Below are 24837 nucleotides of genomic sequence, written 5' to 3'. Positions count from 1 at the left end.
CCCCTCCCCTGCCCAATACCAGTTGACTAAAGGACAATCTGTCTTGGAATTGTAGAAGCATTATGCTCAATGTTCAAACAAAACCTTTAATGCAATGGTTCTCACAGTGCCCTCAGTATTTCAGAAACTTTTTTTTTTACCAAACCCCTAAGCCAAAAACAAAACTACCAACCTAAAACTAAATAAATAGTCTAAGTAGCTGGATCCAACTTGATGGATTCGTTTTGAAGATCCCCAACAGATGGTGTTATTCCCCTGAAATGTCCCAGGTGAGTTAGCTGTAGCCAACTGCCCACAGTTTCAATGGGTAAAGTGCCTAACTTGATTCTAACTGGTCTCTAATATTCTATTTTAATTGTCTTCCCAGACCAAAATCATAAAGGGGAGAAGATACGTACAAGGAAAAAAACCATACATATAAGGTACCAACTTAAATTTTCTTAGTTTCACATTGAACTTATCTATATAAAAGACGATGCTAGCCAGAAACCGAATTAAAAAGCCAAATCCATATCACAGGCATTCCTTGAGCAAAGACTGCACAACACAAATTTCTGCATTGTCCTGTCCAGTTTCACTGAAAAAGAAAACATTCTAAACAACTTTGCTTTTTATTTTTATTTTTTAAAGATTTTATTTATTGAGAGAGCAAAGCAAGTGAGCCAGGGAGAGAGCACGCACACACGAGGTGTGGGGGTTCAAGGCAGAGAGAGAGAGGGAGAAGCAGGCTCCCCAAGGGCAGGGAGCGTCCCCCCACCCCCGCCACAGGGCTCATTCCCAGGACCCTGGGATCATGACCTTTGCCAAAAGGCAGACACTTAACCAACTGAGCTACCCAGGTGCCCCAACAACTTTCTTTTCTAACTATTTAATTTTATACCAGTTCTCTTTGCTGTTTAACTTTCTCAGGCTCATAGCCAACAGACAAATAATGCATAAATATCAAACAACCAACAGAAGGCATATAAACTGTGTATGATAACCTCTATAGATGGTTCTCAAGCACCTTCTTTAAACCCTGACAAGGTGCAAGCAAACTCCCCATACATATGCTGAGCAATCAACAGGAAACTTTCCTTCTGAGTAAGCAGAGCTATATGAATGCAAATTGTGGTTGTCAACGTCATGCAGATGGATTTTTTTAAGATTTTTATTTATTAGACAGACAGAGATTAAAAGTAGGCAGAGAGGAGGCAGAGAGAGAGAGAGGAGGAAGCAGACTTCCTGCTGAGCAGAGAGCCCAATGCGGTGCTGGATCCCAGGACCCTGGGATCGAGATCTGAGCCGAAGGCAGAGGCTTTAATCCACTGAGCCACCCAGGCGCCCCTGCATATGGATATTTTAATAGCATATCCAAAAGTCTGGTCTTTTACCTCAACTATTTACAGTATTTTAAGAAACTTGAGTACATATTTTATTTTGTAATGCAATGAGTTATAGCAAGAAAAATCAAAAGTTTCTTCCATGTGATCACAAAATCATACTATGTTAAGTCCTCCCATGAAAAAGATACTCTAAGAAACAGAGCGGGAAGAGTAAATCTGAAAAGAGGGCTAAGTGTCTCTGTCACCTAAGCAGTTTCTACCAAGTGAGTGAGAAAAAGAACTCCCCAGATATATGCTCTGCCAAGACAACCAATAAAAATTAAAAGATTCAAGACAGATAAAAAATTCAACTCAGAAAATAGTTTGCAAGTTCTTTACAATAAACAAGATGGAATTAACCAATAAGGCTTGTCAACCCAGAAAAAAAAAATCTGCTAACTGAGCACATTTCACAAACTTGTATCTAACATCTCCGAAAGACACTGAAACCAAGTTTTGTTTTTTTTTTGTTTTTTTTTTTTCCCAAACAGTCCTCAGTTATGACCTAGACTTGTATCTCTGAGCATGATCACTCTTTTAGCACCTATAGTTCAGGATCAAAAAACAACTCTTGAAAAGATGGGCCACACCACAATAGAGATACCAACTTAAATACTTCACAAACTTGAAAAATGAAAACACGAATTTAGCACCCTTCTTGTAGTTTTCCAGTTATCAAAAAGAAACTTTCATTAATATGATGAAATGCCATTTTTTCATAACTCTACCAAGATGCTCATGACAGAAACACCATCATTCTCTGTGGTTTTCAAATGATCCATGGCATATAGTCAGTCACCTTTCAACTATTTTTGATGAAAGAAGGCAGGAATTACTAAATATGCAGTACTACAATATATGGATCTTCCCAAACTATCACTCTACTCACATTTAACACCTCTTTCCACACCAAACCTTTAATTTAATTTCTCACAAGGAAAACAAAACAAAACAAAACCCTGGTTTTTCCCCCTCTCTTCTTTATTATTTTGCTGTTAAGTGTATTCAGACTTAGTACTTCTCACATTAACAAAGAAGTTGAAATTCAATTCTTTCTCAATTTAGGGGTATTTTCATTTCTTCTGAATAACTGCCAGGTAAAAAAAAGTGGATTTCAGAAAATAAAGGCTAGCATACAGGTAATGCAGTGTCACATCAAGAGGAAAACTTGGGATGGGCAGCAAATTTGAGAATCATACTATAACCAAGTGAAGTGGCAAACTCTCATCACATTCCAATTATGAGTCTCTGAATCAAAATGCTATGATTTTTTTCTGCTATTTTAAAAATGAGATATAGGGGTGCATAGGTGGCTCAGTCTGTTAAGCAGCTGCCTTAAGCTCAGGTCATGATCCTGGGATCCTGGGGACCTAAACCTAACCCTTGCTCAGCAGGGAGTCTGCTTTTCCCCTTCTCCCCCTGCATATGCCTAAATGCACTAGCTCGCTCGCTTGCTTTCTCAAATAAATAAAATCTTTATTTTTAAAAAAATGATAAAAACTCTAAATACAAAAATAGATATGTATCCATCACCCAGCTTCAAATATTATCAGCCCAAAGTTGTCCTTGTTTTATCTATGCCCCCCTCCTTCATATTTCTTTGAAGCTAATCCCTATCATATTCATACATATTTTGGTATGCAGCGCTAAAAGATAAAGACTTAAAAGATCATATAACAAAAACATATCATTAAATGCCTAAAAACTGACAGTCCCTTAATATCAACTTTCAATTCAAATTCTCTCAAATACCATACTTCTTGAAGCTTGTTCGAATTAGGATCCAAAAAAGGTCCATATATATCATGATTATTTGGGAAGTTTCCTGTATCTTTTAATTTATAGGTCGTCCTTCATCTTTTTCCCCCCTTCCCTTGCAATTTACTTGTTGAAGAACCAGTTTACCTCTTATAATTTCTACAACCTGGATATTGCTGATCCCATACCCATAGCATTTACATGCCTCTGTGCCCTGGATATCTTGAAATTAACAGTTGGACCTAGTGGCATGTTTACATACAGGCTGAACGTTTTTACCCTAAGACTACTCCTAAGGATGAGGTTTTCCTCCATCAGTAGGCATGCTCAGTGCTGGATCTAATCATTCTATATCATTCCCTCTTCATTTATTTAAAAAATTGGGACAAAAAACAGGGGCACCTAGGTAGTTCAGCTGGTTAAGTGTCTGACTCTTGATTTTAGCTCTGGTCATGATCACAGAGTTATGTGATCCAGCCCCATGTTGACTCTGCACTCAGCAGGGAGTCTGCTTGAGAGTCTCTTCCAATTTCCCTCTGTCACCCCCTACCCTGCACTCTCTCTCTAAAAATAAAATAAATCTTAAACCCAAACAAAACAAAACAAAAGACAAAAAGCAGGGGTACCTGGCTGGCTCAGTCATTGGAGTATGCCCCATGATGGATGCAGAAATTACTTAAAAAAAATTTTTTTTTTTAAAAACAAAAAGGCAAAATATATCTATTATTTGGTTACCCAGTGGTGGGTATTCCTTCTATCCTGCTTGCTTCTTTCCCTTTACCAGTTTTCAAGATAATTCAACAGCATTTCACCAAAGTGAAATGAAAAACAAAGCTTGTTGTTAAACTACCATTATATCATAATTTTTTTTTTTAGAATTTTATTTATTTATTTGACAGAGAGAAAGACAGCAAGAGAGGGAACACAAGCAGGGGAGTGGGAGAGGGAAAAGCAGGGTTCCCGGCTGAGCAGGGAGCCTGATGCACTGCTTGAGCCCAGGACTCTGGGATCATGACAGGAGCCAAAGGCAGACACTTAACGATGGAGCCACGCAGGCACCCTCATATCATATCTTATCACTTTAAGAAAGGAAGTGACTGGGACAGAGAGAGAGGGGGAGAGAGAATTTTAAGGTTTCAATCTCACAACCCTGAGATCATGACCTGAGCCAAAATCAAGAGTCCAACACTTTGGGTGCCTGGGTGGCTCAGTGGGTTAAGCCTCTGCCTTCGGCTCAGGTCATGATCTCAGGGTCCTGGGATCCCTCTCTGCACAGCAGGGAGCCTGTTTCCTCCTCTCTCTCTTCCTGCCTCTCTGCCTACTTGTGATCTCTCTCTCTGTGTCAAATGAATAAAATCTTCAAAAAAAAAAAAAATGTCCAACACTTAACCAACTGAGCCACGCAAGCGCCCTTATATTTTAAACATAATTTATGTGTTTGATCCAATGCAGTATTTTACTGACACTCAAAAACATCCTATTTTGGGGCGCCTGGGTGGCTCAGTGGGTTAAAGCCTCTGCCTTCCGCTCAGGTCATGATCCCAGGGTCCTGGGATCGAGCCCCGCATCAGGCTCTCTGCTTGGCAGGGAGCCTGCTTCCTCCTCTCTCTCTCTCTCTGCCTGCCTCTCTCCCTACTTGTGATCTCTATCTGTCAAATAAATAAATAAAATCTTAAAAAAAAAAAAATCCTATTTTGGCCAATGGAACTTCTTCAGTTGGCTCCTAAGTCCTTCTGACACAACACTCAGTAGCGTCTGAAAAAAATCCTTGCTGTGACAGACAACATCTTTAATTTAAAAAATCTTTAATAAAAAAATTATTTTTTAAATATTGAAGGACAAAGGTTAACAAAAAGGATGCATTTAATCAAGCTCTTTAGCAAGTCACTATGTTTTGAAAGGCAGTCTTGTCTTGAAGACCAAGATAAAGATAACAATTATCAACCTCAACTATTCCTAACAAAAACTCTCTATAGCATATAAGTATATATAGCTAATAAAGTTCCTTTCCAAGGAAACTGGGTTGGAAGGGTGTTAGATAAAGCAAAAAGCCTATACCTTTGATTTCTAAATGAAGAGTTCATTTCTCCCTTCAATAAAATTTCCAGTAGAGCTAAAAAAAATTCCATCATATCCCACTGTTCTCCAACACATACCAGGCATAGCCCAAGCTGTGCAGCCTATCTTGCAGAAGAAATTTGGGTTCAAGAGCTGTGTATGGATTACATAAAGGGAAAGCAAATCATAGAGGACATTACTAAGAAATCTTCACCCATGCCAGTGGATTTTATCTAACTCAATGATACTCAAAAATGGGAATTTGCCCCTGAGAGGACATTTGGCAATGTCTGGAGAAATTTTTGGTAGTCATAACTACGGGTGGGATTGGGGAGTGGTGCTACTGGCATGGCCAGGGGTGCTATTAAACATCCTATGATGTATACGTCATCCAGGGACTTACCTGCTCTAAAATGTTAACAGTGACAAGACTGAGAAAACTTGATCAAAGGGAATCCATGCTCTGAAGGTGAAAATTTTCATTCCACATCCTATGCATAAAAAACTACCATTTCTTTTTATTTATTTACTTATTTATTTAAGAAAGAGCAAGCACAGGGGGAGGAGCAGAGGGCAAGGAAGCAGCAGGCTCCCCTCTGAGCAGGGAGCCCCACGTGGGTCTTGATCCCAGGACTTGAGCCGAAGGCACACACTTAATGGAATGAGCCACACAGGCGCCCTTATCATTTCTTTTTATGATATCTATCTTTGTAAAAACAGAAAATGAACAAGTTTCCAATGAACTGTTCAGATGGTTACATCTCACAAAATAATTTTTATAAAGCTCATTTGCATTTGGTTTGTTTCACCTTATAATCATCTATCTGTGAAATTTGATCTTCTCTTTGTATTTATCTGACAACTTCTGTGCCATTCTTCTTTTGCCCAAGTACCTAACTTCTCCTCATAAAACAGGAGCATCATGATGTCGATCTTTTAAGATTATGGTTATTATCAGTATTGCTTGTGACTGTAGGTATGTTAGTACCGACTAGTGAATAATTTTTGTGAAAATAATTTCCCAAAGTCTTTTAATTTAATCTCCATTTCTAAAATCTCTGGGTTTTTAGTTTAAAAGTTTATTTATTTATTTGGGGGTGGGGGAGAGAATATTTCCAGCAGACTCCTCGCTTAGCATGGAGCCCTATGCAGGACTGGATCACAGGACCCTGATATCATGCATGACCTGAGCCAAAATCAGGAGTCGGATGCTCAACTGACTGAGACACACAGGCACCCTAAACTTTCTGGTTGACCCCTTTACAGGAATTCCTCCATAGGCTGAGTCTGCTAAATATATCAACCCTTCTTGCCTGTCCAACTTCCAAATCATTTTCTCAGAGGGCAGTGAACAAAACGACATGAAGCAAATCTATTCCTGCGTTTTCTCAAAGTCTTATTATGTTTGAACTTTAAGTTACAGAGGTAGCTCTGTATCTCAAAAACCAAAGGTTTTGACAGTATTTAAGTTTAAATAGAAAAAGTCAGCCAAGGGCGTCTGGGTGGCTCGGTGGGTTAGAGCTTCTGCCTTCAGCTCAGGTCATGATCCCAGAGTCCTGGGATCCAGCCCCGCATCAGGCTCTCTGCTCAGCAGGGAGCCTGCTTCCTTCCCCCCCAGCCCTCTCTCTCTGCCTGCCTCTCTGCCTACTTGTGATCTCTGTCTGTCAAATAAATAAATAAAATCTTCAAAAAAAGAATGAAGGTGAGATAACATTTAAAAAAGAAAAGAAAAGAAAAGAAAAAGTCAGCCAATAATCCAAACTCTGCCTGTCACCAACCATGTATGGCTTGCTCTTCTGTAAACAAACAAGTCACCGACAATAATGTTTAACCTTAATTAAATCAAGCATTTAAATTTAACTTGCAGTTTGTAGGAAACAAAACAAAATAGGAATAAAAAGCACCATAAGGAAATAATAAGGTAAATCCAGAAGGTGGGACACGCTATAAAGAAATAATCAGACAAATGCAGAATATAGAGCATTCTATAAAACTAGTAACATGTTCTCTTTAAAAATGTGACACACAGGGGCAACTGGGTGGCTCAGTGGGTTAAGCCACTGCCTTCGGCTCAGGTCATGGATCTCAGGGTCCTGGGATCGAGCCCCACATCGGGTTCTCCACTCAGTGGGAAGCCTGCTTCCCCCTTTCTCTCTGCCTGCCTGTCTATTTGTGATCTCTCGCTCTCTGTCAAATAAATAAATAAATAAAATCTTTAAAAAAAAAAGTGACACACACACCAAACTAAATAAAAAAAAAAAAAACAAAACTAAAGAGCCATAACAAATGCAACATGTGAACCTTTATTAGATTTTGGTTCATACAAAAACTACAAATGACATTCTGGGAACAAATGGAACATTTGAATATACAGATTAGATACTAGATGATACTTGGGAATTACTTTTTATTATTTTAATTTTTAAATTTTTTTTCTTAAATCTCAAGTCCACTATAGTTAACACACCCTGTTAGTTTCAAGTGTACAACATAAGTGACTCAACAATTTATTACCCAGTGCTCATCAAGATAAGTGTACTCTTAATCCCCTTATTTCACCTATTTTCCCCCACCACCTAGGAATAACTTTTTTTTTTTAATTTTTTTTAAAGATTTTTTATTTATTTGACAGAGAGAAATCACAAGAGAGGCACAGTTACATCAGAGTTATGCAGGAGGATGTATTTATTCTTAGCAAATGCATGAAATATTTAGTGAAAGTGTCACGACTCACTTTCAAGTGTTTCAGCAAACATGCACATTTTGGTACTTTCTTTATAGACATTAGTACGTTTAAAAAAAAGTCATGTCTGGGTAATGGGTTTGCTGCCCGTACTTGTATTGTATTCTTTGACTTTTACATGCGTAAGGTTTTGTTTTTGCTGCTGTTGTTTTTTTTTCTTTTTTACAGATTTTACTTATTTATTTCACAAAGAGGGCACAAACGGGGTGGGGAGGGGTGCAGAGAGGGAAAAGGACAAGTAGGCTCTCCGCTGAGCAGAGAGTCCAATGCAGGACTTGATTCCAGGACCCTGGGATTATGACCTGAGCTGAAGGTAGATGCTTAACCGACTGTGCCACCCTAGTGCCCCCTATGGATGAAATTTTCTTAATAAAAAGTTGGGAGATCAGATGAGTAAGATGAGGATCTAATGCAAAACATGGTGACTATAACTAATAACACAGTATCATATAATTGAAATTTGCTGAAAGTAGAACTTAAAATTTCTCACACAAAAAATGTGAGATGTGCATGAATAAAGAAGGCATCAGACTTCACAAGTAGTCCAGCCAATTTCACCAACAGAAAGGACTATGTATGTGTTTGGAGCAAAAAGCAGCTATGGTCATGAGCAGTGTTCATTGGACTATAAGAAAAATTAAAAGACGGAGAGACAGAAAGAAGGAAAGGAACAGAGAGAAAGAGAGAATTTATCTAGAAACCTGGGGCTGATTTTAAACAACCTGATCCTGGTCATATAAAGACCAGATTCTTCCATAGAAATTAAGACCTGTCTAATTCTCATCTGTACATATAGTATCTAATTACAAAGCAAAAATATATGTACAATATTTCATTGGTGAAATGTGGAATTTGGACTTAATATTCAGATATGATACCTTTTCTATATGTTTAAACATTTGCATTTGTTCATCCCACTAGGTATTTATATATCAATTAATTCCATAAAAGAGTGACCAAGGACACAATACATTCTATATATAAGGGAGCAAATATTGAATGATGCAGTCAAATATGGTCCCTGCCCTTTCGGAGCTTATATTTAATGAAAGAGACATTTACTAAAAGGAATTAAAGAAACATAAAAGATTAAAAAAAAAAAATGTGAGATGATGAATGTGTTAACTAGATGGAGAGAGTCTTCTCACAATGTACATGAAATCACCATAATGTACACTTTAAATCTCTTAATTTTATTTGTCAATTTTACCTCAATAAAGCTGAAATTTTAAAAAAGAAAAAAGCTGGGGGTAAAAACTACCTATTCATATTTTGGTTGTGATATTTTTGTGCTACCCTATTCTGCACTATCTTTTTGCCATTTAGTAAAACTGGTAGCCCTGTTGACTCAATTTTCTGTTAATGTGTTCTTACTTCTAGGAGCAATTTTCATATAGATTGTATATACACGCTTCTTAAAATGTCCATGATAATTAAGTAATGTTAGAAAAAAGACATGAATCTAAGGTGGATTATGTAGGCTACCAAGGAGGTACTCTAAGAGGAGATGAACTTTGCCATCTTCCATTAATCCAACCCATTACCTGATATCTTGGTAACCTATCTAACTTCTGTATTTTATAACAGTAATTACACTGACAACATAATTTTTGTGTACTCAGTAGGCTTTACTCAACACTGAGGCTCACAAAGGACTATCAGCAATTCCCATAGCCTTTTAAATCTCTGGCATTCATCTTTCCATCCAGAATATGGGTATACCAGATACATCTTTCTAGAGAGAAATTAATTAGTTATATCTTAAGTGCTGGCAAATATGGTAGTCTATACTCAAGCCCTAATTAGTAAAAGTCTACATAATCGAAAAACAAGATACAAAGAATCTTTATAAACAACCTGTTATTTAAAAACAACAAAAAGAATCCAGCAGATACACCTGTCAGCCTACTTTTGAGGTACTTAATGGGCAGCAAATGTTTCTCTACCCTCATCTCAAATAATATTAGGAAAACATGCTTTCTACCAAAACACTCCAGACAGATTTGGCTCTTGAAGCTTTCAACTCCTTTAATTTGTCTGGTTCTTTTATAGATGTAAAGTAAATACCAGGAATGAAGAATTCAGAATTTAACATTTTCAATTCACTACTGGTACATACCCGCCCATAAACCAAGATAAAAAGAACATTTGGGGGGCACCTGGGTGGCTCAGTGGATTAAAGCCTCTGCCTTCAGCTCAGGTCATGATCCCAGGATCCTGGGATCGAGCCCCACATCGGGCTCTCTGCTCAGCGGGGAGACTGCTTCTTCCTCTATCTCTCTCTGCCTGCCTCTCTTTCTACTTGTGATCTCTGTCAAATAAATAAAATCTTTAAAAAAAAAAAAAGAACATTTGGAACAGGAAAAATGTTTTAAAAAACAAACAAAACATTTAAGAATACACTCTCTCTTTTTTTTTTAAAGATTTTATTTATTTGACAGAGATCACAAGTAGGCAGAGAGGCAGGCAGAGAGAGAGGAGGAAGCAGGCTCCCTGCTGAGCAGAGAGCCCGATGCGGAGCTCGATCCCAGGACCCTGGGATCATGACCTGAGCCGAAGGCAGAGGCTTTAACCCACTGAGCCACCCAGGCGCCCCCAAATGATAGTTTCTTAAAGAATAGTTGCATCTTGGGCACCTGGGTGGCTCAGTGGGTTAAAGCCTCTGCCTTTGGCTCAGGTCATGATCCCAGAGTCCTGGGATCGAGCCTCGCATCGGGCTCTCTGCTCAGCAGTGAGCCTGCTTTCTCCTCTCTCTCTGCCTGCCTCTCTCCCTACTTGTGATCTGTCTGTCAAATAAATAAATAAAATTAAAAAAAAAAAAAAAGAATAGTTGCATCTTGGGATCTAAATCCCTATCAATCAACTTTTCCTACTTTGTCACATGTTAAAATCCACTGGTGTAGGAATGCCTGGGTGGCTCAGTCAGTTAAGCATCTGCCTTCAGGTTAGACCTGATCCCAGAATCTTGGGATGGAGTCCTGCAGGGAGCCTGCTTGGGCTAGTGCTCTTCCCCTCTCTCTCTGACAAATAAATAAAATCTTAAAAAAAAATAATAAAGTAAAATAAAATACACTGGTATACCTTGCACTCTGAAAAGATCATTGACCCATGATGATTTTGAAACATCAGATATTGCTCACTTAGGAAATAAAGATTTACTGAGATGCTCATCCTTTAAATGCTGACATATTTCACTATAAATATAATATTAAAAAGATTTAAAAATCACAGTCATTAACACTGATGTTTTAAGAAAAGGCTTAAAAGGACTGGGAAAGCTGTCGAACCTGAAATGTCAACTTTTAACAAATTCTAACTTTCACTCTCAAATTTTTATCTTTAACAACAAATACTGTCATTTGCTTTCCTCAAAACAACAGGCTCACCTCACTATGAAGAAAATATGTGCCAAACATTAAAGTGAGAAAAACTGTAGTTTGTCATTCGTTCTTCCAAGTAAAAATGCTGTTCCATGAAATAAGCAGCTCATAACTAATCTCACAAGTGCTTTTCATTACGAGAAGGATCATACCTTCTTAGGCAGCGTAAGTGCTTTATGCATCCTTCCCATTCAGATTCTTAAAAATTAAAAAAAAAAAGTACTAAAGAGTTGAGCTTTAGTAAAAATCATTTTTACTGCTTCATCAAGGGCATTCTCACATGGTGTGCTAAGGCGCCACCAGTACCTTTACCCAGCTTTGCTTTTGGACCATCAGTGCAAATGTCACTGGAAAAAAGATAAATAGCATCTTAGCATTTTCTATTTTGAAAATAATTATGATCTCTCAGCTCCCCTGAAAGGGTATGAAGAATCCCCAGAGATCAGCGGGCCACACTTTAAGAACTGCTTTCCCAGGGAGCCTGGGTGGCCCAATCCGTTAAGCACCTGCCTTCAGCTCAGGTTATGATCTCAGGGCCCTGCAACCCAGACCAACACCCGGCTCCCTGCACAGGGCAGAATCTTGCTTCTCCCTCCCCCTCTGCCCCTCCACCCCCTAATTGTGCTCTCTCTTGTTTGTTCTCTCAAATAAATCTAAAACAAACAAACAAAAACAAACAAAACCCTGCTTTCCTAGACTGTACCACCAGTCTAGGTGGAAACAAAATCCTGTTCATCCCAAGAATCTCCATTCTGTTCTTTTAGTTTGAGATATACCACCATCATAATTGTTATAACGGTACTTTAAGGGGAAGGAAATCAAGGACGTAAATTGCCATTTAATTGTTTTAATATTATATATCGAGCACTTTTACACTAAACCAATAATTCTCAATGGGGTGGTTACCTCAGCCAAAGGGCTGCGAGTTAAAAATGTAGAGAAGATGGCATTTCCTATCTCACTCAAAGAGACTTGGGGATGAGGGCTCCCAAACAGCTCTTTCAACAATCTCCAAGGAACTTTTTAAGTATCCCAAAGTTAAAGATTGTGCGAACTAGTTCGAATTCAGAGTCCAACTCCCAGTCCCAAGAGCAGCTCAGGATCTGGAAATTCAACGTCGTTCATCACGAAGCAGCCCTCCATGCCCCTGCCATTTCCCCTCCCTCAAGAAGGGAAAATCCTTTGAAAGTAAAACTCCATTTCTCTGGGGTTTTGAGCTGCGGTGGGAGGTGTCTAAAAGAGTGTAGTAGACTAGTCTACAATCTGCAACAAGAAGGCAGTTGTTCTGAAATGGTACAGCTCTTTCCCAATTTCCATTTCGAAAACGAGACTGGGCTAATTGACTTCCAAGACTCTTCTCAGCTCTACCTTTTTCTGAGCTGAGAACGTTCAAGAAAAGTGAGCAGAGATATGTCCAGTTATGCCCTGTTAATAACTCCGCGTCTGACCGGAGAGGAAATCAGGGCAACTCGCAGAAAGGAAGGAAAGCAGGTGGATCAATGACACTCCTTTCCAATAGGTGCTGAGAATGTAGAAAAAATAGTCCCTGGGATAAACATGGCGCCCACCGCGGCAGGATATAATCATCAGAAAATAAAAGATTTTCCGCCTCATCCCATTTTATAAATCACGGCGCCAACCCAAAGAAATTTTAGGGCCAAGGGAGGAGACTTTGTAAACTAACTGCAGTGCACTAAAGCTTAGGATGTACTACTGGACCGAGCTGAGATTACATAACACAAGGGAGCGGCACAGTGATCACTCATTTTCCTCCTCGCGCTCAAAAAGAGCGCCCCACTCCTTCGCCGGCGGGGACGCGGCGGGAGAACCGAGCACTAACCCCCACCCTGGGACGTCACCTCGCCGCGGCCTCGCCCCCTCGCCCGCCCCTCCCGTCGCGCCCAGCCGTCTCACAGCCGCCCGCGCCCCCGCCCCCTTCCTCGCGGGCCGCCCGCGCCCGCGCCCGCCCACTCCTTCGAGACGCCTCGCGCCGGGCGTGCGTGTGGACGTCGGGTGTGTGCGGGGCCGTGGGGCGCGAGTGCGCGCGCGCGCGCGCGCCGCGGCGGACGCCGCGGGGCGGGGGCGGCCGGCAGGCAAGTAGGGGCTGCCCGGCCCGGCCCGACCCGCCCCGCGGCTCCTGCACTCACACTCGCGCTCGCGCGCCGCGCCCCACGCCCGCCGCCACCGCGAGCCGCACCGCCACTTGCGGGGGGCGGGGGCGCGCGCTACCGGGTCCCCGCCCCCACCCCTCGCGCACCCGCCCCATCCCCCTCTCATTGTCTCGCCTCGGAGCGCCTCGCCTAGCGAAAAGATAACGGAACCCCCGGGAGAAGGGGGTGGGGAGAGAGAAGGCTCGCCCGCTCGCTCACTCACCTCCCGTGGTCGTCGCCGCCGGTAGTCTGACCCGAGGAAGGCGCCGTCGCCTTAAAGGGACCTTGCACCCGGCGCCGGGAGAAGGGGGTGGGAGCAGGGGAGGGGACGGGGGCTTGGGGGAGACGGCTGAGAGGGAACCGCTGAGAGCTCCTCTCCCCGAGGGTGAAAGAAACCTCCCTCGGGTTCGGGTGATTTGGGGTGGATTTTTTTCCCGAGGGGGGCGGGGGGGCCCCGAGGGAGGGGGTGGGGGGGCCAAGGAATGCGGCTCCGTGTACGGGAGCTGGCGCGGGGGAGAGAGACGCCGACTCCCCCCACCGACCCTCTCGCCCCGCGGAGGGATACGTCTCGTCACTTCCGCCCTCCCCCTCTCGTGGCCTTGCAATTGGTTGGAGCGTGTGGCACGTCATGGGCTCATTCTAACTCCAGCCTGGGCTTCTTTTCTAGTCAAGTTTGTCTGGGCCTGCAAATAAATAAATAAATAAAAACATTTTTTTTTTTTAAATGAAATAAAGAATAATTAGCTTCAGAAGCAACATATAAATTTTGGTGAGAAAAATGGCATTTCCAAAGAAAAGATTGCCCAAATCACTTGCCTGGACTTCCCAAGTAAATTTTGGGAATCTCCTCACTTTCCAGCCAAGGCTTGAACCTAACCCAGAGTGGAACCTCATACCTCAGGCTAGATGGTGAGGCCCAATGGCACCAACAACTGTCATTAGAACAAAGGCAGCAAAATGGCACACACTCTTCCTCAGGAGGCATTCAGCCAAGAAGCCTTATGGCATTAGCCTTAAGTGAAGAATTTTTAAAAGCCATTTTTACTCTGAGGGCTTCTGGATTCTGGAAAAAGAGCGCATATATTGTTTATCAAAGTGATTCATGTATGGAAACTACTTTGAAGCCATTTTCAATAGACTCAGCAGAGATCCTTCATTCTAAGAAAACGTAGATTCCACATCTGTTCTTTTTGGTCCAATCGAGGCTGAGATGGATTGGCCCAAAGAAACCAATGGGTCCAGTCAAGACCATTCTCCTGTAATTCTTCCCCAAACAAAAAGTAACTTCCAGGTGGCTAAGAAATTTTGTCCCTTTTTACTTACAGAGTTCCTAATATTGTAATATTTTCCTTGGAATGTGAGTATATTGTTGCTCTCCAAGCAATACACAAATATTTGCTCCAAACCAAATGTAAATTGAAGTACTTAATGCAAGTCTGGGGGGATTCAGAACCATATTTATCCATTTTTTTATGTATGTACATTCCATTCAAACCACCAGACCGAAAATAGGCCATGGAAGTAGGCATTACAAATTGTGCACCCCTGCATGTGTGTGTACACGATGCCATCCATTTTCATTCCACTTCGTCTCATTTCATACCAAGAACATGTGAGTGATTTCAGCTTGTCATTTTTAGCAAGAACTTTATTATTTGGATTGGAAAAAAAAAATCACTAATCCTTCTGAAAGTGCTTCTGAAGCCTTTCCAGACCTGATCTGGAAAAGTCCATGATGGGATTATGGAATCAATCACGAGAAGACAAATTCTACATGAAGCTCAAATCCTATTTTATGCCTTCCTGCAGTAATTATAATTCATTATAATATTATTTGCCTCTGAAATATTCTTGCTGAAATGTATTTGGCCATACTGAAAATTCAAGCTCATCCTCTCTGCCAATGAGGTCTAGTCCAGCGGACTTGTATGGTACACTGTTGACCAATAACCATTAGCGTACCATGCTGAAAATCTGTCATGTATTCATTCACTTCTTCACCACATTTTTTATTGAGTACTTTGCTATATGCAAGCCCTGGTCTAGGTGTTGGGAGTACAGCAACAAAGCAAGCAAACAAAATTCCTGATTTCATGAAACTTGTACTCTAATTGGGGGAGATATACAATATATACATAGACAAATTGTTCCAATATCTGTCGTTGAATAACAAGTGGCCCCAAAACTTGGTGGCTTAGAACTACAACAATTTTATTGTTGTCTTTCATGGTTCTGGGAGGCAATTAAGCTAAGCCAAGCAATTTTCACTTGGAGTCTCATACAGTAGCTGGGGTTGAAATCATCTCAAAAGCTTCCTCAAATATCTGGAAGTTGGTGATGGCTGTTGGCCAGAACAGCTGACTGTTGGCCTCTCCATGTGGCCTGGGCTTCCTCATATCATAGTGGCTGAATTCCAAGATTGAGTGCCTCAAGAGGACCAGGCAGAAATTGTATGGCTTTTTGTGACCTAGCCACAGAGGTCACAAAGCATCGCTTCCACCACATTTGCAGGCTGCCCTCGATTGAAGGCCAGTGGGAAACATCTCTCGAAGGAAGTAGTAGAAATACCACATGGTAAGAAGAGTCTGTGGCATGGGAAATCTTGTTGCCATCTTGGAAACTATAATCTACCACATATTATATCAGCAGATATATAGTAGGTGACAATATGCTAGGTGCTATGGATGGGGAAAAGGGCAGGAGAGGTGGAATTGGGAGCGGTACAGAGGTGGGGATAGGAAAGTCATTATTTTACGTGGGGTGGTTGGAAAATGATTCATGATTAAGGCGACATTTGAGCTCAGACCTGAAGAAAGTGAAGCCAATTTCAGATTTTTCTCTTAGTGAAAGTGAATTCATTGGAGAATTTTGAGCCCAGGAGTGACATGACCTGACTAACATTTTTAAAGGAACACTCTGGCTGCTTTTGGAGAATAACTGGTAGGGGAAAGTATATGCATGAAGATGACTTACGAGCCATTTGCAATAATCCAAGTGAGGTGATGGTGGCCCGGACCAGGTGGGAACCGTGGAGCTGCTGCTTCAACTGAGTTCTGCAGTGTGTTGTTTAGTTCTCTGTGACCTATTTTTCTGTAATTTTGTTTGTGTCCTGGAAGACAGGTTTTGTTTTGTTTAAGATTTATTTATTTCTTAGAGGGGGAAGGGGTGAGGGGAGAGAGAGAATCCTGCAGCATGGAGCCCCACTAGATTCTACTCAGGCTCAATCCCAGGATCCAGAGATCATGACCACAGCTGAAACCAAGAGTCGGGGGCACAATGGACTGATCCACCCAGGAATCCTGCTGGGAGACAGTTCTGACCCATAATGGCTAACAAAATGTGTGAGTCATGGTGCCCTGCCTGCCACAAAGAAATAAAGGAAGACCATCATGCTGAATGTTAAAATGGGAGTTTTTTGGTGTCCCTGAGGCATCTTTGAGGAAAGAGTTCAGGAAACAAAGGTAAGGATCAGCAATCAGGGAATGGAGCAAGCTCTTTGACATTATAAGAGATGTCCTAACTATGCCACAGCAGGAGGATTGATCAACTGCTGAATGACTAATTGCTGGAAGAAATCAGTACTAGAGACATTTTATAACTTCAGGGGATATGAAGAGAACTCCACCACCTTGCAACACTAGAGCAACGTCTGCAAAAGGACTCTATAGTTAGTTCTCTCCCATTTCCGGAATGTATTCCCTGTGCTAAAGGCAATATTAATTTGGACAGTGTTGGAACATTTTGCTGTCCTCAGCTGACGCACAAGTTTCTAGAATGAATAGTACTGATAGCTGTGGTCTCTTAGATTTGACCCATCTTGATAATGATGGGAAACCAAAGAAGCAGAACACAGAAACCTTAGAATTCCATTCACATGTGCCTCTACAACATATTTGGAAGGGGTATGAAAGCCAGTCCACTTTGGTATATTGAAGAAGTTGTACCTTAATATGGCTGCTAAAAAAGTACCCCGTCTTCAAGAGCCAACTTAGAAAAATTGAAACCTCTCCATATCGGTTTCCAAGAAAGGTCAAAAGTTAATGGAAGTCCCAAGTTCATTTCATAGTTAGGTAGCCGGAGACTGTTTCTTTTCTACAGTTTATGGAAACACTTATTTGCTTTCTTGGCTTATGGTTTCTGCCACGAGTTGAAAATTAGAACCACGTGTAGCTTGGAGAGTGTCAAGGCAGAGACAAATGATTTCAACATGTCTTTAAAAGCAGTGATCCAGGGGTGCCTGGGTGGCTCAGTGGGTTAAAGCCTCTGCCTTCACTCAGGTCATGATCCCAGGGTCCTGGGATCGAGCCCCATGTCTGGATCTCTGCTCAGCGGCGAGCCTGCTTCCCTTCCTCTCTCTCTGCCTACCTCTCTGCCTACTTGTGATCTCTGTCTGTGAAATAAATAAATAAAATCTTAAAAAAAAAAAAGACTTTGCTGAGTTACTGTATGATTTCATGGAAGGTAATAATTTCATTAAACTTTGAATTAAATTAATATTATTTAAGAGACACCCAGAAGCAAAGCTACATTTGTTTCATCTAGGTTGTTGCTACGGAGTTGAGCAGGTATGATTATCAAGTAATTAAACTGATTCCATAAAGCTTCATGGAAAAATTAATTGGATTACTTTATAGACACACTTGTTATGTGGTTTGTTCACTGTAATAGATTGCAAAGTAAAATTTAATTAAAATTTCCTTTTTTTCTCTAGAATACATTCTTTTCTAATTTAGCAGTGTTTGTATTTTATTATAGTCATGAATAATTTCCAGAACACAACTACAGACATTAAACAACTTGATTCACTCTTCTGAAGGACAAGAGGATTAACATCATTGTTTTATAGATGAGGAGACTCAGATAGCCTCTAGAATTTAGTTTTAAAGGTTTCTGGTGTAGGTAGGTGATCACATCTTCTGGGGTCTCTTCTTATTGTTGAGTATATACAGTAGGAGTTAGAGGTAGCAAGAGGGCCATCTCCTAAGACAGCCAAAGATTTATTTTTAATGTCTTTTGTGTTGCCTGAGACATAAAGTTAGCAAAACCTGAAAATGTGTGAAAGTGTCAAGATTCACCAAATTAAAGTAATTTTATAGGAGCAAAATGATTTAGCCTTAATTCATCTAGGAAAATAGTTCTCATTTCTACGTTGGTGTGTAAATGCATTGGTGTGTAAGTCCTTGTGAATCAGGTGTGATATGAGCTTCTTCTTTCCTAAGCACCCTGCTTCCTGGGAACCTCTGGTCTCTGCTTCTCCTATTCAGAGATCTTATTCCTAGTCAAGAGAAGTGGATCTACACCTTTCCTGCATTATGAACCCCTTGAAAATCTCTATGAAAGCTATAAATTATCTCCTTAGGAAAAATGCACGTTAGTACATATGTATAAAATTTTGCAAATACTTTCAGGTTTGAAGCCCATTTGTGTGCTTCTGTATGAACCCCAGGAAAATAATGTCAGGCCCTGGGTTCACTGGTCAAGATACTTTGCTCCCTGTCTTTCCAGAGGAGTGATATATTTCTCAGCAATAAAGGTTTGTTGTCATCATTCTGGTAAAATCCAGAGTACTACTGGGCAGAGTGGGGCTTGATCCCAGGACTCTGGAATCATGACCTGAGCCAAAGGCAGACGTGTAATAGACTGAGTCACCCTGGAGCCCCTACACTGGGAGTTTCAACTGTATTGGTAATGTTTTCCTTTTCTTAAAGACGTTATTTACTTATTTAATTTAGAGAGAGAGAGAGAGAGAAAGAAAGCACAAGTGGGGGAGGGGCAGAGAAGGAGGGAGAGGGAGAGAGAGACTCTCTCAAGCCCACTCCACTCTGAGCGTGTAGCCAATGTGGGACTCACTACCCCAACCCCGAGATCATGACCTAAGCCAAAACCAAGAGTCTGAGGCTCAACTAACTGAGCCATGTAGGCAGGCAGTAATTTATTTTTTTTTTACACTGAGTGGTAGGTGCATAAGTTCCTTGTATTACTTCTTATTTCTTGTGGTTCTTAAACATTTTACAATTATCTCATTAAAATAATTCAAAGGAGGGGCGCCTGGGTGGCTCAGTGGGTTAAAGCCTCTGCCTTCGACTCAGGTCATGATCTCAGGGTCCTGGGATGGAGCCCTGCAACAGGTTCTCTGCTCCACAGGGAGCCTGCTTCCTCCTCTCTCTCTGCCTGCCTCTCTGCCTGCTTGTGATTTCTCTCTGTCAAATAAATAAAATATTAAAAAAAATAATTTAAAGGAAAAATAATTTAAAGAAGAGCAAAAAAGGAAGTTAAGTCTTATAAAAAAATTTAAGCGATCCCTTTAGGTAACACTCATTCTCTTTAGGAGAATAACACTTGGGGACACCTGGGTGGCTTAGTCGGTTAAGTGTCTGCCTTGGCTCAGGTCATGATACCAGGAGTCCTGGGATTGAGTCTTACGTCTGGCTTCTTGCTGAGGGGGAATCTGCTTCTCTGTCTGCCTGCTGGTCTCCCTACTTGTACTCTCTCTCTCTCTCTCTGGCAAATAAAATCTTGAAAAAAAGAAAAGAAAGGAAAAGAAAATAACACTTGGTTTTCTCAGACCTTTACTCTTTTCTCCACTTTCCTCCCAAATTGTTTAAGGGGCAAGTATAGCTTATGCAATTGTATGACAAAGGACAGAATCCATGAGACCCCTAAGTGCGAATGTTCTTTGACTGTTCTGGCCTTTGGGACATTGTCCCTTCCCCACCAGGCCACTGCTTGTCCTGCTGATATTTGCAGCTGAAAGATAGGTTCCAGACCAGGTAGATATAACTTGTGAGCTGGCCTTTGGTTGCTCAGGACTCATGGCTGTCTCTCAGCCTCCCTTCAGTTCTCTGGCTCTACAGATTCCACAAACTACAGTTTGTCTCTGAGGCTCATTAATGAGCCTTGGCCCTGGGTGGTGGAGGCAGGGGATTTGCTCGGCAGGCTTCCCTGCTGTGTCACCTTGCTCTAGCTTGCTAAGGTCACCCCTCCAACAAGTTCCTCAGCCAGATACTGTGGCTCTCATCGACAGCATCCCAGGAAAGCCGGACCCCAGGGCCTTTGGTCTGAGTACACTTTTACTGGCTGTGTATTGCCAGAGGAAGATACAGAGCATCCTCTCAGGGGCCCCAATGGGAGCAGGTCCCTGCTATTCCCCCCAATCACATGATGTACCTCGTCATTTGAGAGAGAGAGCATGAGCAAGGGCAGTGGAGGTGAGGGAGAGAAACAGACTCCCCTGCTGAGCAGGGAGCCCCATGTAGGGCTCCATCCCAGGACCCTGGGATTATGACCAGAGCTGAAGGCAGAACCGACTGAGCCATCCAGATGCCAGATGTCATCTCTAGACAGAAATCTGGAAAGGAGAAATCAGGACATCTGAGAGTTTTCCCTTTCCCCCTTCTCTCTCCTAGTCTTTCTTCCCATTATCCCCCAGGACCAACAAACATAGGATTCCCTGCCTTCCTCCACTCTGTGTCCTTCTACCTCTGAGCAGCAGACCTTATGGCTTGACAGTCATACCCTTTAAAAGAACCTCCTGAATTAAGTCCTCCCAGCTGGTATCTTCAGGGAGTCAAACAGATTTTTTTTTTTTAAATCTTGAAAGGAATTTAGGAAATCTTCTTTCAAGCCACTAACCTGGCTTAGAAATTTCTTGTCTTGCTGTAAAATTCTATTTTGAATGTCAGAAGCTGAATATCTCAGTATTTCCACTCTCCCACCCCCAATTCCTTCTCTAACAAATCCTTATCTTCCTCACGCAGATGGACGCCAAGGGCCAACTAAGGCTAAAGTCATTTATTCATAAAGACACACTGTTTTTCCAAAATATTACTTTTCTAATTGCACTAACGTTCTCCCCATCCTGTTCCTCTCCTTCATAGATCTCCCACAACTGCCTCGTGACAGGTCAAATTCTGAGATTTATTGCCGGGAGTGATGCTCAAAATGTTGAACAACCAGCTGAATAGCATCGCTGACCCATGATGAACCAGAGAGGAAAGAGAACCAGTTAAGTCAGTTCCCAGTGTTAGCTCTTCCTCTCTCCCAATGCACATCTGTGTCTAGCTTGGAGAATGTTTCACCCAGGGGCTCTTCTTCCTCAGCCTGTGTTTGGAATGACCCCCCCCTCCTGCCTGGTAGGCAAGATCTGCACAGTGTGCCTGGTGCACCTCTGGTACCAGTTCACAAGGCGTGACTTCAAGGAACATAAACATCTCACTGACGTCACAACTGCCTCTTAGGCCGGAGGTCTCTCTGGGGGAAAATGTTCAGGCCCAATATTCAGGAAGTCAGTGGAAAAAAGTGAAAGGAGAGCCTGGCAGTAGTTGAGGAATCGGGCCAAGCACTAGCTAGTTCCTCACTTAACCTTGTCTGAGCTTAGTGTCTTCAACTGTGAAACCAGGTTAAAGAGAATTCACTGACCAAATGCATGTAAGATGCTTAGCACAGAAGTGCGGAGTCAATGTTGGCTATTAGTGTAAACATGAGTAATGTTTATTATTATAATTATTTTGTTGTTGTTACTGGGCCAGTGTCTCACTATTGACTATGAGTATTCCTTGCCATCAGTACCCTTAGCCACACATACCTGTGGGATTTCTGATACAAATATTGAATTAAATGGCAGGAATGAATGAATGAATGAATGAATGAATGGAGCATGTGACACACCAGCAACAGGGTAGTAAGGACAGAAAACTCAGTCACATACCATGTCCCAGGTTAGCATAAAACAGAGCTTCCCCTATACTGAGAAGGAACAAAGTAAAATTCAAGCATTACTGCCTTTCATATTATTTACACAGGATATAAAACTTTTAAAATAAGCAATAAGAGAAAAAGGAAAAATACATATCTTAAATAATATAAATTAAAATAAACTAGAGAAGGGGAGTCTATGATTACATAATATCACAGCAACCAGGCTTTCGGGAGACAGGGTCTTCAGACACATGTGGAATGTGGCCAGGGGCCACAGAAAAAAGGGAGCTTGGCAGAATTACCTTCACATTTGAAGTTATAGCTTTCTTTGCTGAAATAATAGCTTTAAGGAGATAAATTATTTACAAATCATTAACAGCAGATGCTGAGATGGGAAGATAATAAGCAAGAAAGATAATTAAAGCCTGTGTTCTTTAAAATGAAGTACAGAGGCATAAATTGGATGACTTTTCAATCCTTTCCAATCTTATCATCCTAAAATAATTTCTTCTAGTGCAGAAGTTTTTCAAACATTTTTTGACAGCAAGGCTCTAAGAAATTATTCTACATTTCGACCTGGTACATGCAAACACACATAATATTCTCTCACAATACAGGTTTCATGAAAGAATATTGATCCTTACTATGTAATACTGTCCCTCCTTCCTCCCCCTCTCCCTCCCTTCCTTCCCCCTTACTCTCTCCCTAATATTCTTGTCAAACAGATTTGCCACCCAGTTTGAAAAATACAGGTCTGGGGCGCCTGGGTGGCTCAGTGGGTTAAGCCTCTGCCTTCAGCTCAAGTCATGATCTCAGGATCTTAGGATCCTGCATCGGGCTCTCTGCTCAGCGGGGAGCCTGCTTCCCCCTCACCCACTCCCACCTGCCTTTCTGCCTACTTGTGATCTCTGTCAGATAAATAAGCAAAATCCTTAAAAAAAAAAAAAATACAGGTCTAGTGGGTTTTCCCAATCATTAAATATTTCTATAGGTTGTTGACTCTCCAGAATTCAGCAAACTGACCCTAAGGGCAGTTTCAAGGTTTGACTTTTGTCTCTACGACTTAAATCACTCCTAGGGGATCTTGTTTCCCCTATAGGACAGACTACATGAGAACCAATACAAAGAACTGCAAGGTCTGAAGACAAGAACCACTTGTCTAGTGGAATCTATTTTATATTATTTATTAATTTTTTAAAAAATCTCCATCTTAAATATTTAGCACCACCGTGCACCTTTTACAACTAACCCAACACACAACTCTAGTTTGGGAGCCCAGCTATTCATTTCCATGCGAGAGAAACCCCTTTCCCAAAGCCAGGCTCCCGCGGGTCCCTCCGGAGCCCCAGCCCTTCTCTGGCCTCCGGTTAACTTTTCCCTCTAGTTTGGTGGAAGGTTACCTTAAAAGAAAATAGTCCCCACCGTCTAAAAACTTTCCAGGGGGAAAGAAGGCTTTGGACGTGCAGGCGGGTGCGTGGGCTCCGCGGGCAGGAGTCGCGGAGCCGGGACCGACCGGGGACGAGGGGAAGAGGGGGGCGGAGCGGGGTGGCGGCGCCAAGCGGCAGGGCGGACCGGCGGAGAGGGGAAAAGAAAACCTGAAGTCCCGGGAATGGCCGCATCGGCCTGCGCGCCTCTGTTGAGCGCCCGCCGTCCGGGAGGGGGCGCTGGCGGTCGGGGAGTTGAGGATGGGGCCGAGGTTGCCCCGCCGCCCCCACGCCCGACCGGGGCTGGGGGGGGGTGGGTTACTCCCTGGTCGCCTAGAGCCGCCTTTTCTTATTGATAATTTCTTTTTGTCATCGTCACTTCTTGGCCTCAGACTGCATTAGGGGAGCCATACTGAGAGTGCAGAAAATAAGGTGACCTGGAGAAAAAATTAAAATGTGATTTTAAAAATAGAGTTTTTCCTACTTCCTTTTTCTCTCTCAAATTACTTTAGATGTAAATTACATTTGGAAAGGCCCCCAGGGTCAGGCTTTCCAAGGCTCTGTCTTCTGCCCTCGCCTGACACTTAAAATAAGGCTTTGATGTAATGGTAATTTTGCCAAATGGAGGTCGACTTCCCAAAACATCATACCTTGATAAGTAATGAACATTTCCATAGGTGAAGACTTAGTTTTTGTTTTACTTCTTTCTAATAACACGTCTCTTTTGAGTGGGTAAGATTATACCTAGGTCAGCCCTGGTTAATTCAAAGATTCTTTTTAAAAAAATCTCTATTGTAGGGACACCTGGGTGGTTCAGTTGGTTAAGCAGCTGCCTTTGGCTCAGGTCATGATCCCAGTGTCCTGGGATCGAGTCCCACATTGGGCTCCTTGCTCTGCGGGGAGCCTGCTTCTCCCTCTCCCTCCGCCTGCTTCTCCCTCTGTCTCCGCCTGCTTCTCCCTCTGTCTCCGCCTGCCACTCTGTCTGCTTGTGCTCACTCTCGCTCCTCTCTCTCTGACAAATAAAATCTTTAAAAAATAAAAAATAAAAAAAAATTTAAAAATCTCTATGGTAGGTCACTTACGTAGATTCTTATTCAGATTTAGGGAATTTTGCTTTATTGCTACATAAATTTTACCTATCTTTTGCCATGTTATTCTTAGTGTAGATAGAAAATAGCCTGTCTCCTTCTTTCCCTCTCTCTCCTGGTTAGCGTTGTCAACAAATATTTGGGGAGTACTTAGTTCAGGATGCTGCTGGGTACT

At 41.9% G+C, this 24837-nt stretch overlaps 1 protein-coding gene across 6 annotated transcripts in view; it reads right to left on the bottom strand.

Moving 5' to 3' along the window:
- Positions 1–23684, bottom strand: part of POGZ (pogo transposable element derived with ZNF domain) — a 57242-nt gene extending 33558 nt beyond the window's left edge. For 5 of the 6 annotated variants that reach the window (XM_046001240.1, XM_046001245.1, XM_046001242.1 and 2 more), the window contains exons 1-3: positions 23551–23663; positions 16427–16562; positions 13677–14136 (exon numbers count right to left, since the gene is read on the bottom strand). In XM_046001240.1, coding sequence (XP_045857196.1) covers positions 13677–14083 — 407 coding nt within the window. In that variant the 5' untranslated portion in view covers positions 14084–14136; positions 16427–16562; positions 23551–23663. Of the gene's footprint in view, positions 1–13676; positions 14137–16426; positions 16563–23550 lie in introns of all 6 variants that reach the window. The other variant, XM_046001241.1, reaches the window with a different exon arrangement.
- Between the last annotated feature and the right edge of the window lie 1153 nt (positions 23685–24837).

This window comes from Meles meles, chromosome 1 (assembly GCF_922984935.1).
Source record: "Meles meles chromosome 1, mMelMel3.1 paternal haplotype, whole genome shotgun sequence".
Classification (NCBI taxonomy): Eukaryota; Metazoa; Chordata; class Mammalia; order Carnivora; family Mustelidae; genus Meles; species Meles meles.
The sequence above is the reverse complement of the archived record's forward strand: the minus strand, read 5'-3'. Positions and strand labels throughout refer to the sequence as shown.